Source organism: Capsicum annuum, chromosome 3 (assembly GCF_002878395.1).
Source record: "Capsicum annuum cultivar UCD-10X-F1 chromosome 3, UCD10Xv1.1, whole genome shotgun sequence".
Classification (NCBI taxonomy): Eukaryota; Viridiplantae; Streptophyta; class Magnoliopsida; order Solanales; family Solanaceae; genus Capsicum; species Capsicum annuum.
Genome location: NC_061113.1, coordinates 20,211,014 through 20,225,344, shown reverse-complemented (window position 1 = coordinate 20,225,344; position 14,331 = coordinate 20,211,014). Strand labels below are relative to the sequence as shown.

Here is a 14,331-nt window from a genome sequence, read left to right as displayed (position 1 = left end):
GATAATTTTCAATAGATAAGTCATTTATTGCAACATACTAGTCATCTGTTGCAACATATGTCTATATTTGCTTGGTCATTTTCAACAGATGTCTTTATCTGTTTGGTTATTTCCAACAGGTGTCTTTATCTATTTAGTCATTTTCAACAGATTACTCATCTTTTGCAACATGTTAGTCATCTATTGATTCATAGTAAGTCATTATATTAGTAATAACTAAATTATTTAACTAGAATTAAACATGTAATAAGTTCAATTACAGTTTCAATTAATCTCATGGTAATTACACTATCAACTAAGTGTGTTCGTCCTGAGTAGAGTAATCAATTGACCAATTTTATTTGAAATGATTAAAACCAAACCATAATTAGAAATAACTACATTGATTTAACTAAAATTAAAGATGAATTAGTAAGTTGACTTACAATTTCAATTAATTTTATAGTAATTACATGATCAACTAAGTGTTTTGTCTTAAGTAGAATGATCAATTGACCGATTTTATTTGAAATAATTAAAATCAAGCAATTATTAGTAATAATTAAATTAATTTAACTAAAATTAAAGATGAATTGATAATTTTAATTACGATTTCAATTAATCTCATAGTAATTACATGATCATCTAAGTGTATTCGTCTTGAGTAAAGTGTTAATTGACCAATTTGAAATGATTCGAATTAAGACATTATTAGTAATAACAACATTGATTTAACTAAAATTTAAAATGAATTGATAAGTTCAATTACGATTTCAATTAACATGTTGCAATAGATGAGTAATCTGTTGGAAAAAACCAAACAGTTAAAGACATTTGTTGAAAATGACCAAACATATATAGACATCTGTTGCAACAGATGACTAACCTGTTGCAATAATTAACTCATCTATTGAAAATTATCTAACAAATATAGACATCTGTTGCAACAAATGACTAAATTGTTGCAACATATGACTCATTTATTGGAAATTATTAAATAGACAAGATATATGTGAACTCAGAACCAAAATGAGCCACAAAATTTAAAAAATGACCAAAATAGGTCATCTATTTAAAAAGTTATCAAAATAGGCTAAACTTAATAATTTATTAAGTTTTCTATTTTTTTTTAACGATCAACTAACGAAGTTGACTTTTACAAAACATAAGAATTTTTTACGTTTTACATTATTTTTTTGTAAAACGTAAGAAATTCTTACGTTTTATAAAAGAAATATAAAACGTAAGAATTTCTTACGTTTTACACGATAACCGAGAAAAAAATGCAGTGAATCATCAAATCAATTAAAAATATACTAAAAAACGAGTTATTCAACATAACAAAAAGTTACGTTCTTAAACTTTTTATAGCAGTGGTCCCTCACCCACAATTCCTTTTTCTATAAATGTTCCATCACTTCTTTTTTTTCCTCTTTTTACATATGATAATTATGAATTTTTTGATTAATTAAATTTATTTACATTTTACATGTAGTTTAAATAATTTATTTTAAGTATCTAACATATTTGAAGAAAAAAAGAAGAAGCTAAATTTAACCGGGGGCTCTGCGTGTGTAAGTAACAAATCAACCATTGTTGTCGTTTTCTTGAAAAAAATAACATCAGACCACAATTTAATTTATTATGACCACTTAAAATGATGTAACTTTTTCTAATTAAACTCAAAGAAAAAACTCCATAAAATCTAATAAAAATTATATAAATACATAATTTATATTTTTAATATTATAAAAAATTTTAACTCTTTAAATATATTACAAAAATTTCATATATACACAAAATGTTATGTATATATCGATTATATTATGTATATTAATTAAAAAAAAAAAATTTAAAAAATGAGAAAGAATATAATTACTTTCAAGATATTTATACTTAAATCTAAGACAGAAGATATGCTGGATAAGTGGGCCACATAATTTTGTGGACCCTCAGCTCTTTTTCAATAATTTGGACTCCCAACGAACATAGTGCAATAAAAAGGCATTTCCCTTCTTTTTTTTTTTGCATGGAATACGCATCTTTCTTGTCCAAATAATTCTTCTAATCTAGTCTTAGGGCAAAAATGGCTCCATATATTATGTGCCACCTCAAATTTCTATTACAACAATAATATACCAACATGTTAGGACCAAAATTTTAGAGACAAAGATGACTCGTCATCTTTGTCTAATTAACTTGTCAAATCATTAAGAACGTAAATTAAAATATGAAAGTGTTCCTAAATTCATGAGTGTCGTATTGATTATCCATGCATCTTCTTAAGCAAGACATAAGTTGTTTTGTATTTTTCAGCTACATATAAAATATTAGAAATAATATTACGTTCGATAAAAGATCATTACTCTATATTTATAATAACATAAGTTGCATATTTCTAAATTAACCTATCATTAAACTAAATATTATAATCGGATATCTATACATTAACACCTTATTTTTATGAGATGTCTTTTAGACCATTAACTTTACTCCTTAAAAGATCAATATAAATTTGAATCAAGTTTTTAACGATAGCTACTTACATAAAATTATTCTTAATACAATATACATATAAGTCTATAAAAATTATAACATATAATATAATCTTATAACTAGCGTGAAATACGAATACACACATATTTTATCTCTATTTTTACTAAATAAAAAGATTATTTCTGATGAATCCTCAGCTTTTTTAAAAAAAATCAAACTCGAAGGAAAGATAAAAATAATAATAAAAAAAGGTATGATAGAAGTATTAAGAAAAAGATACTGATGATAAAATAATAAAGATAACAGATAAAAATTTAATTGTACTTTTTCAAAGGAGCTAAGATTAATTTGTCAACAAACTGTCTCATGTCCACGCAATCTCTGGATAAGCTCCTCCATCTTTAATTTTCTTTATAATGTGTGAATTTACGAAAATAACCCTACAATATTTTATGGATATTGACTATTGACTAGTCATAGTCACATGTTCAACTTCCTTACGTGCACATGAGTAGGACATTTTTTAAATATTATTTTCCGACTTTTGGGATTAATTAACATAATCTTATCTTATGGTTTCCATGTTCAAAATAAATAAAATTATCACCGACTCTAATCAGCTGTATCTAGTTATTTGTTAGATATGGCCCAATAATAGTACTCACACGTAGGTTTACTTTGATTGGAGATAAATGAAAGATTACTCTAGTTCAATCCATAGTATTCTATAATAAAATAATCAGAATTAGATTCGTGGAAGATAGTATATACTTATTTTTGAGTGAGGAGGTATGAACGATTAAAAGTGACAGTGTCAGCAGAGAAAGAGATAGGCCGAATAAGAATATATTAGGCAAGTGAATTAGATAGAACGTGATGCATCTTGACCTTACCAAAAACATAACTTTTAGGTAGAATTATTTGAAAATCACGTATTAGAATAGAAGTTAATTTATAACTAATCGTGTTCTTATATTCCCACAAAATAAGTTTGGTAGTCATACTCGAACCTCCCTTTTTACCAATATTACTAGTGTGTGTAGGCTTGATAGCCATTCTTGGGCCTCCTTTCATACCAATATTACAAGCACCATGCTTGTAGTTCACTAATCTTCGATTTCAACTTTCGCTTGTATTTTGTGCATTAATTTTTGTATTATTTTATTTTTTATTATTGTCTTTTTTATTATTTATTATGTAACACTTTATAATTATTTTCACGTCTGTATTTTTCTTTTCATACATTATTTGACAAATTTATATACACTTTATAAATTTTATACTTATCTTTTATGTTTGTTATACTGTTATCAATTTTAAGTCGGGGATTTATCGAAAAAAGTTTCTCTACTTCATCTAATGTAATTGTATGATCTGCGTAAACTCTATCTTCCCCAGACCTCGGTTCGTAAAAATAATGTTGTTTATCCCCTCCCAATCAACTAGTAAAATCACTAAGTAGTTGTTGTTTTTGTTTCCTAAGATGGGACCGACAGATCAAAGACTAATTCTTCGTGGATTTGAGCTTCATTTAAGGATTTGTTGGTGGTCAATTGATTACTGCATGCACTAGGTGAAAATCAAATTTCAATACTTACTTAAGCGACCTAGTGAGCTAATCACTGGGCCAATCAAGCTTGATTCACAAACTAGTTGTTGCTGTAACACGGAATAAAAATAAAACTCCCTTCAAATTTACAAATATCTAGATTATTCTATATTACGTCGAGAATTATTTTTTGTCATTTTGTGAAGAAAGGACATTTATGTCAATTCAAAAAAAAAAAAAAAAAAAAAGGAGACATAACCTTGTGCACTACAAACTATTATTTGAACCCCATTGATGATCATCACATTCTCTTCACAACAACTTTCTCATCTAAACAAACTTTGAATCATCATCACAAAAAAATGTTAGCAGTATTTGACAAATCAGTGGCAAAGAGCCCAGAAGCCCTACAAAGTCCAAACAATGAGACAGCAGTTTCTGCATTGAAAGATGGTTTCTTGGCTAACCGTTTCTCTTCCACACATTCTGGTTCAGTTACCATCAATCTTGGTTCTTATGGAATCTTGTCTTACTCTTCTGAAATACAAAATCCTCTTCTCCCCAGGTTTAAGATTCTTGTCAAATCTAGTTCAATCTCGTTGATCTATGTAGACTTTAGTTGATTTGTTTGAATCTTGTAGTGATTCTTGGTGGGATTCCTCTGAAATAAAATATATCCTGTGTTCTAACTGATTTGTAATTAAAGCTTTTAGTTGATTGTTTGATTGATTCATTTTATTTATATTTATGGTGGGAAAACTACCATCTGTTTTTTTTAATTAATGGTCAACTTGTTGATTTTGTGGTATTGTATTGCTCTGATCTCTGATATTTTCTACAAGTGATAAAAAAAAGTGCTCTTTTTTGTCATATGTTAATCTGCTATTTATGGATGCTGGATTTGTAGTGTGTGTTTGTCGGTTTTGGTCTGGATCCATCGATGGTGTTTCTGGTGTTTAGTTTTGGTAAAAGCAAGAGTTGCTTGAGCACCCAAGGTTATGGCCTTGTGGTCAATGAACTGCGTAAGAACCATGACGTCTCAGGTTCAAATCTCGGAGACTGAGGGCGGACCTAGGTTCAAAAATGTGGGGCTCCGGCAGTCGTTAAACCCTACGTAGAATAGGTATAAATATAAGAAATGTATAAAAATTGTTATAAGATGGAAAGAAGAACCCATGAAACCAAGAAGATACCTAGGTGCTTTGTTTTTCAGGCGGAACCTTAAAGATCTAGGTGTTATTGTGTGTGTTTGAACCTCCCGAGCACCCACGACCCTTAAACCTTGAGTTTGCCACTGCTGGAGACGAAAGCAACTAGGTGATTCTTCTCATCTATCTGAGTCTTGGTGGATAGAGTTACTTGGTACCTGTGGTTGGTGGGAGGTGGCAAGTAACCGTGTAATTATTCAAGGTGAGTGCAAGCTTAGCCCAAACACCACCACGGTTATGCAAAAAATTATGTTGTTTAATCTTTTTTTTTTATTTCATAATCGTTATCATAATCATCATTCAAACTATTTGGAACTGCTTTATTTAAGCCGAGTTCTTTCGGAAACAGTGTTTTTGTGTTTAGATGTTTACGAGGTAGGGGTAAGGTCTTCCTACATCTACCCTCTCTAGACACCACTTGTGGAATTACACTGCATATGTTGTTGTTGTCATAATCGTCATTGGGTTGCTGCTTTAATATGATTACTAATTTGTGTAAAATCTCTTCGGATTATGAATGTTAGAAGGAACCTATGATATTATATAATCTCTAGCTTGGAGAAGGAGACAAAACAAATAGATTAAAGTCCTTTTTATTTTTCTCCTTTTTTTATTTTTGATATTTAGAAATTTAGATTTATTTCTTCTAACCAAAACACATTTTTGGCTACATCCTTAGCCTCAGGATAATGCCATTCTAATTGACTATCGGACTTTTTTTTGAATAGTAATGTTATCCAGCCGGTTAATTCAAAAAATTAATGCTATCCAACTGAGCTCTATATGAATTTTACAATTTCAATTTTGAAATTTGTAAGTTAAACGCTGAAGGTGGGACTACATTGGGTTAGTTGTTGTTGTTGTTGTTGTTTGTTAAACGCTGAAGGTGGCGTTGATGAGGCTGGTGTTAGGCCTTCTACGGGAGTCAAGCATATTTCGGCTTCGCTTGTAATTCATTGTCTTAGTTCTGTTGTACTGTTAAGGAAGGATGCATTGTCCAGTTAGAATATTCGCCGTCATTTTAGCCAGAAACCTTAAGCAGCTTAGCTTAAACACAATGTGGAAACATTTTATTCAAGGGCCATATTTCTTTATGCCTTATTTCATTTTTGGGAGATAAAGAAGAGGGAACATTCTGGGATCTAGCAACTTTGCCAAGTGTTTTTGCATGCTATATATATTGAACGGTTTGAATTTGTAAAATGGATGAAGTTGATCACTCACTGATATTATTGCTGGTCTGTTTTTTGTAGGTTGTTCGCTGTTGTGGATGACATTTTCTGCATGTTTCAAGGCCACATCGAGAATGTAGCACATCTTAAGCAACAGTATGGGTTAAACAAGACAGCAAATGAAGTGATCATTGTTATAGAGGCTTACAGGACTTTGAGGGATAGAGGTCCTTATCCTCCAGATCAAGTTGTGAAAGATATTCATGGAAAGTTTGCTTTCATTCTTTATGATAGCACTTCGAAGGCTACCTTTCTAGCTTCTGTAAGTTTTCTCCATCACCCTTCTTGATCTCGGCTTATCTTTGATATTCTCGGTCTTGGCTTAGATGTTCAAGTTTTGTTGTTGTAGGATGTTGATGGCAGTGTTCCCTTCTTCTGGGGTAGTGATTCTGAAGGCCACCTAGTTCTCTCAGATGATGCTGACATTGTGAAGCAAGGCTGTGGGAAATCCTTTGCGCCGTTTCCCAAAGGTAATGCCAATGAACTTCTTTCTTTGAAAAGGAAAAGTCCTGGAGTGTACAAATTATGCATAGTACTTATTTTCCTTCTTGGATAAGTTATCAGTAAAAGAACTTCTATTGACAAGGGAAAACAAAGGGCAGCTCATCCGTAGGGTGATTGGAATTGAATAATATGCTCTTTGCAGACTAAGCCCATCCTGGAAAACAGATAATCAGTATATAGCTTTCGATGATCACCAATGTAGTCAAATTTGATGTTTGTCAGATCCATCGTGATCTTTTCTAACTGTGCAAATACTTCTCTTTGTATAACTTTTCTTTCCTCTGTGGGTGAAGAAGAGGGTAAGATCAGGGAGAGGTAGGTAACACGTGGGTATGGCAAGACTGCAAGATGTATATGCCTAATGGGATGGGATCATAAATTCACGTTGGCGCATGATAGACTATATGTGGGGTTAGTTCTATGCTTTATGTGCTTCTCATACCCCACAATGTCGCGAAGTTGGTTCTTCCTTTCCACCTTTATGTAGAATATCCATAATTAATTCTTTAACGGGGTTGTTTTGTGTTTATTGTTTTGTTTCTCTTTCAGGATGCTCAATCTCTGATAGTTTACTTCTAAATCTTTGACAGAACTCTTAATGTGTCGTATTGTCTTGTTTGCTACTTCAGGATGCTTTTTTACAACTTCTGGTGGCTTGAGGAGTTATGAGCACCCGCGTAACGAGTTGAAACCAGTACCTAGGGTGGACAGCTCTGGCGAGGTCTGCGGTGCAAACTTTAAGGTGGACGCAGAGACTAAGAAAGTGGATGCAGGCATGCCCAGAGTGGGCAGTGCTGCTAACTGGTCCGAACATTTCTAAACTGACTGCTGTGTTCATCTCCACAAAGGCTTCCTTATTATTTGGCCTTCTGTCTGCCCTCTTCGTCGTCTTTCGCTGATAACTTCTCTATTGAAATGAGCTTTACGGTTTGTAGAGTAATGTTAAAACGTGAGGAAACATATTTCATATGACACAAAATGCATGTAATTCACTATGTCGTACACTGGAATTAGGCCATTTTCTTGGCTGGAAGACGTCTATTTTAAATAACAGTGTCTTGATACAGGACTTACCATATGCGTATTTCGAGCTTCTGTTTTCTTTTATCCTTGTTTTTTTCCATTTGCAAATGTCTTTTACATTTGAGCAAATATTGGAGTGTTTCAAATCCATGCTGGCAGGCAAACGTTTCTTGCTGCTAAGGAACATCGATGGACAGGTACTTGTTCCCTTGTGCAATGAATTTGTATGCCCACAATATGGGCAACCTAGATCATTTAAAGGTAGCACTACGCTGTATAGAGCATTTCTCATCACTGAGAGAAGCTAAACTAAGCACTTAGCACCATGTACAGAATGAGCTTTGGCTGGAAAGTGGCTCAGTCTACGTTACAACTTCCTTTGTCAAAAAGGTTGGTTAGATTTCAAACCTTACGAAATCAGAAAACTGAGATTTGTGAACATAGGTAGATTGGTGGATAAAGTAATGGGAGTAAAATTGCATGCTAATGAGACTGCGAATATAAACAAACGTCTGCTATTGCTATTGCATGTCAACATTTGTGATGCGTCTGTGATAATACAAGAGAAGACTTAAAATTGCCATCATCTTGTAAGAGCAAGAAGCTATATTAGTGATAACACCTCACCCAACCAAGATTAGTCCTAAGAAAACATTCTTACAAAATCATTTATAAAGTGATATATTTATAACTGACGTTAAGAAGTAAGCATCAACGCATGAAAGCAGAAAAGATAACATAAGCAGCTTTCTGTTTGCAAGTCCTAGCTGATTTTCAGTCTTTAGCATCAGCAATTCCTCCTGCTGTTATCTGGAAAATGTGCTCTTTCGTCAAGGAACTTTCAACAACTGAACTATCTAGTTAAACAATGCACTAATCTCGACTCAGCGGAAAGAAGAGATGCACCAATCACAGATATATAGGGCGGTTTTCATTTTCTTTCTCCGTAAAATATAATCACAGTAACCTGTGATAGAAAAACTAATATAATAAGAGAAGGATATGGCTTCAGACTCTGGAAGGTTTGGTGCATCGAACACCTTGCAGACTCGCTGTTCTCCTTTGCCCTTCCTGAACATTAGTCTTATAGTTGCTGCGTGAGCAAGGACATGACCTCCTGCTGGCTTCTTGGGATCTGATATGAACACACCACCACCTGGATCAGCTATAACTGCATTCACCAATCCAAGTACTTGTGTTAGCATGGGTAGATTTTCAATGTAGAGCAAGGAAATCAATAACAGCAACATAAAAAGAAAGTTTGTTTAGCTGTTTGGAAAGTGCAATGCATAGAGTATCACATAGGAAGTTTTGGAGTCAAATATATTTACGTCGACACTTGAAGCAGCAGTATATCTATACACTTGTTCCTTCTGCTTTAATTCTAAACATATCAACATTTCGTAAAGCTTTGCAAGGTTGGATTGCCTACCTTGATTGGTCATGTAAACAGCAACATTAAACTCCTCAGCTATCTTTATCAATCGGGACAGCATCTGAGCCAACTTTTGCTGGAAATGGCAAGATAGCGTAGGCATTCAAAAAATAAAGAGTATCAGAAGGGGTGATTGCAGGCTCTTCTTAACATAGAGAGAAATATCAAGAGAAAGGAACTTAATAAACCAAATATCATGCAGTGTGTTTAGTCATACCTGACGGTCTGCAAGCTCTCCTCTACCAGTGAAATCAACTCGAAATAAAGCAATCACAGAATCAACAATCTGCAAGTAAAATTTCGATGTCTGAGACAACTGCCATCAGTAATGGTCTTATTCGGATAAACCAGAAAGTTGTGGCTTTCACCAGAAGTCTGAAAGGCTCTTCAGCCATTTTAGCTGCAAGACCAAGAAGCAGGTTGTATTGATGTTCGTATGTGTATGCACGAGCATAAATGATCTGATGAATTCACGGGATAAGGAAACCAAGGATAAGAAACCCAGCTGAGAAATCAGTACAGTAAACAAAGAGCAGTAGATGATTAAATCAGTGTATAAAAGATACTTTACATTGTCAAGAACTGCTCCTGCATCCATTCCAAATCTTTCAGCAATGGGCACAACACGATCTGGCCGACTGTAGTACACTTAGTTGAGGAAAAAGGATATAAAATGGAAGGGATTAGTTCTCTTAATTTCTACAGCTTCTACTTAATGAAGAGATCAGTAGTTGCTAGTTTGAATATTTGAGTAGCAAAATATTAGCAAGGATACAATGTCCCCTCAGTGTCAATGTAAGCCACCTTTCCATTCCCTCCTTTCATACTAGTAGGAAGCTGCAATAAACCAGACAAATCAGTTGGCAATCTTGTCAACTTCCGGATGATATCATGATTAAGCATAAGGTATATAAAGGATCACGAGTAATCTAGACTGTAAAGATGTTTAATTGCTTCTAACTAAGATCAGAGTTGAACCTGAGTAGACACACAGAGAGTATGAGCAAGTTGTGTCTTTCCAGATCTGAATAAAGTGTTCATTTTGCGGAGTTAGATGAAATATTCAACTAATGCTTCTACTGCAAAGCTAAAAAAATAGTTAGTTGATCTTACCTGAATTCCCCAAAAGCTTCAGTTATTGCTGAAGTTTCTATTCCTCCTTCAAAAGTTCATACGAAAAAAGAATAACCAGAATCAGAAGCCCTTTCTTTCTGTATAAAGAAGAAGCACTCAGTATTCAATCATATAGGAGCAAAAAGCTTACCTCCTAAGAGTTCATCCAGTGCCTGACTTCCAGTTGTGATTTTAACTACTGCTTTTCTCTGTAACAAACATGTAGTATTGACTATTCAGGTACTTTCTCTTTCTTTTTTTTTTCCATGTAAGGTACAAATAGGATCTTCTACTTTCTCATGCCACACAAGCAGAAGAATGAAAGTGGACGGCAAGGAAAACAAAAACAGTGATTTAATTCCATACAAGCATGATCCTATTCAATCATTGAGTGACTTCAATGGATTAGTATCGTATAAAAGAAATAATCCAACAAAATCCAGTAAGTTCATGCATAAAACAAAAGGAGAAAAGAAAATGTATACTTTGAGCAACGCATCACTGCCAGTAATATAGCCGAAATTCTGCAAGGATAACAAAAAACAGAAAAGTGAGTTGCAGCCCAAACAGATGATGATATCATTAACAAGAATATGACTATCAGAAATATAAATCAACCACTATCTTCTCAGCTGCTTCACAGATCTTTTCAACTTTTGCCTCAGACAGCCCCTTGATCCCAGTCAAGTTCTGGTAAACAGGAAAAAGTTAGATACTTATTAGAAGGAAAAATAAAGAAGCACTTTGTGGATAATAACACGAGTTGCTTTTTCCTTTCACCTTCTTCGTGTGCATCATCAATCCATTGCAGGTATAGATACCTGCATCTTGCAGCTTCTTCACATCCCCGGCGTTGATTCCATGAGAGATCACTGCATCAATGACCAACCACTTCAAACAAATTTCACGATTCTACTTTTGATCCTAAGGGAAGTTCATCAGAATTTACATTAATTTATATTTGACATTGAAAACAGAGAGAGTTTACATTAATCCTTCCAGTTGAAGATTTGCTTTGTATTTTATGTCAATCGTATAATTTGGAGGACATAGCCATCTAATTAAGACTACTCCATGACACACTGTAAACAGACATCAGGAGGAGCATGATAATATAAATTTGAGTTTATACTCTCCCAAAACACAGTCAATGAGATTATCAATACATCCATAACTTTCAAAAGGATGAAAATCTCACAAACAGAAAATAAAATTGAAACCATGCAAATTATGCTACAATGATGAGATCAAAACACATCAACACACTAGCATCGACGAAAACCAGTTACTAAAATATATGGACATTGTATAAACAGCTGATTTGGGACCAGAAATTGACGAGTTAAGGAAGAGAAATACAGAGAGCAATCAAATTTTCTTAAATCAAACAAAGTTCCTTGATCGACTATTCTCCACAAACATAAGATCAACAAACACAGCCAGCATAGATGGAATATATGAACAGGTAACTTGAATGATGAGCAGATGGTGACTGCATACATAAACAATCCGTACTAAACCTCTTCAGAGATAGACATAAAGTATCACAAGCAAATCAAATCAGAGCCAGACTGACAGTAAACCAAGATGAATTTTGAAGCTAAACAATGTCGATGTTGATTTCTCAGGTGAAATGAGAATATCGTTCTCCAGAACACAGCTCACAGCAAACCAAATCAGAGCCAGATCTACAGTAAACTAACAAGTAACATGAATTTCGAAGGTAAACAAAATTGCTGTTGATTTTCTTAGGTGAAATGGGAATGATACTACATTTATCAATTGCTTCGAACAAGTCTTCCTCATTTTCGATCTCTTCTCTTTCAACGAGCTGTATTCTCATTGAAAACCAGAAACCCTGACAATTCTCCACAAACATAAGATAAACAAATACACACACACATCTAGCATTGATGGAATATTTTAACAAGTAGCTTGAATGATGAGCGAACAACGATTATATACATAACACATACAATGTATCAGAGCAAACTAAATCAGAGTAGTAAGCTAAAAATGATTTTCGGAGCTAAACAAAGTTGCTGTCCATTTTTCTAGGTGAAATTTGCATATGGTACTCCAAACACCAAGTGTATTGTATTGAGTCAAGATGAAAAACAGAGTACTAAGAACTAATTGCAGTAGAGAATAATGAATAGTTGAAGTTAAACAAAGATACTGTTGAATTTTGAAAAAAAACGAGGATACGTCTGTTAACTCACCGAAGCTGAAAAAGGATAATTATAAGCATTTCGCAACGGAAGAAAAAACAACATTACGTTTATCAATAGCATCAAACAAGTCTTCTTCGTCGTCGATCTCTTCTCTTTTAACGAGGAGTGACAAACAGACAAACACAGCTAGCATTGATGGAATAGTTCAATAAGTAGTTTAAATGATGAGCAAACAATGACTAAATACATAAACAATTCGTACTAAAATACTCCAGAGAAAAATATAATGTATCAGGTGAAATTCACATATCATACTCCAGAACACAGTGTATTGAATCAGACTGAGAAACAGAGCCATAAATTTCATCAACTAAAAAATGAAATTAAGCACTAGACAATAATGAACATTTGAAGTTAAACAACTACTGTTGAATTTTGAAGGAAAACCAGAATCCACTGTTTACTGACCAAAGCTGGAAAAGGATAATGATATGAATTTCTCAACGAAAAAGAAAATGAAATATTACGTTTATCAATAAATTCAAATAAGTCAAATCAAGCAGTAAAGTATAAACCAATTTTTGAATCTCAACAATTCCACTGCTGAATTATGAAGAAAAACGATATCGTACTCCAGAACAAAGTATATTGAGTCAAAACTGAAAAAACAGAGCACTAACAACTACTTTTAGAGCCATAACTTTCATCAACTAACAAAACAAAAAACTCAACCAGTAAAGCGTAAACGAATTTTTGAATTTAAACAAAATGATAATACAGTATTTACGGATCAAATTAGCTGAAAAAGGATAACTATAAGAATTTCGCAACTGAAGAGAAAATGATACTCAAATAAGTCAAAATCAAGCAGTAAATCCTATTCGAATTTTTGAACTTAAACAATGCGCTGCTTTTACTGACCTAATTAGCTGAAAAAGGATAACTATAACAATTTGGCAACGAAACAGGAAATGAAAATTACGTTTATCAATAGCTTCAAACAAGTCTTCTTCATCATCAATCTCTTCTCTTTCAACGAGCTGTAACTGTTCTTCAGGCCTAAAATCAATCAACACATCAAAATACACATAACAAATTCACAATCAAAAATAAAATCGTAAACTAGAGATGAATTACTTGAATGCAAGCATTTTCAGATAGATTAAGAGAAAACACGGTGATTGGAAAATTTGAAATATTGTGGTGTGGTGCACTAGGTGGGAATATGTTGTTGTTATTGTTGAAAATATTGTGGTGTTTTCTTTGCGTGAATTTGAAAATATGAATTCAGTGAGAGAATTGGTGCTTGTTTATATAGTTACGTACAAGCGGAACCCGGGAAATTTTATGAATTGGGATTTATATTTACGTTTGAGTTCCGATTGCATGTGGTCGCGTTCAGTTTACTATGGTGGAGCTCTTTTTAAGTCACTTTTGAATGAATTTTATCATGAGTTTGACCATGTTTTTGAGAAACATATTTCACTTTTAAAAGTTTACAAAAAATGAAATTTGATTTAAATACTAGTATTTGAAAATTGAAATTATTCACCAAAAATATTAACCAAATAATGACGAATTGTGTGACCAAACACTATTTGTCAATTTTTTTTTTTTC

General features: G+C 33.1%; 2 protein-coding genes across 2 annotated transcripts; one reads left to right on the top strand and one right to left on the bottom strand.

The window, feature by feature from the left end:
• The first annotated feature begins 4,112 nt into the window (after nt 1-4,112).
• On the top strand, nt 4,113-8,044 carry LOC107864681 (stem-specific protein TSJT1). Its single transcript, XM_016711121.2, has 4 exons — nt 4,113-4,589; nt 6,486-6,726; nt 6,814-6,934; nt 7,598-8,044. The coding sequence occupies exons 1-4, from the start codon at nt 4,387-4,389 to the stop codon at nt 7,786-7,788; spliced, it is 756 nt and encodes a 251-aa protein (XP_016566607.2). The 5' UTR covers nt 4,113-4,386; the 3' UTR covers nt 7,789-8,044.
• Nucleotides 8,045-8,366: 322 nt separating this feature from the next.
• On the bottom strand, nt 8,367-13,976 carry LOC107866654 (meiotic recombination protein DMC1 homolog). Its single transcript, XM_016712679.2, has 15 exons — nt 13,851-13,976; nt 13,696-13,772; nt 11,320-11,411; nt 11,158-11,229; nt 11,025-11,063; nt 10,691-10,748; nt 10,540-10,585; nt 10,405-10,450; nt 10,202-10,263; nt 9,998-10,064; nt 9,795-9,887; nt 9,644-9,712; nt 9,424-9,502; nt 8,996-9,162; nt 8,367-8,810 (listed from the first exon to the last, which is right to left on the bottom strand). The coding sequence occupies exons 1-15, from the start codon at nt 13,862-13,864 to the stop codon at nt 8,766-8,768; spliced, it is 1,026 nt and encodes a 341-aa protein (XP_016568165.1). The 5' UTR covers nt 13,865-13,976; the 3' UTR covers nt 8,367-8,765.
• Nucleotides 13,977-14,331: the final 355 nt, after the last annotated feature.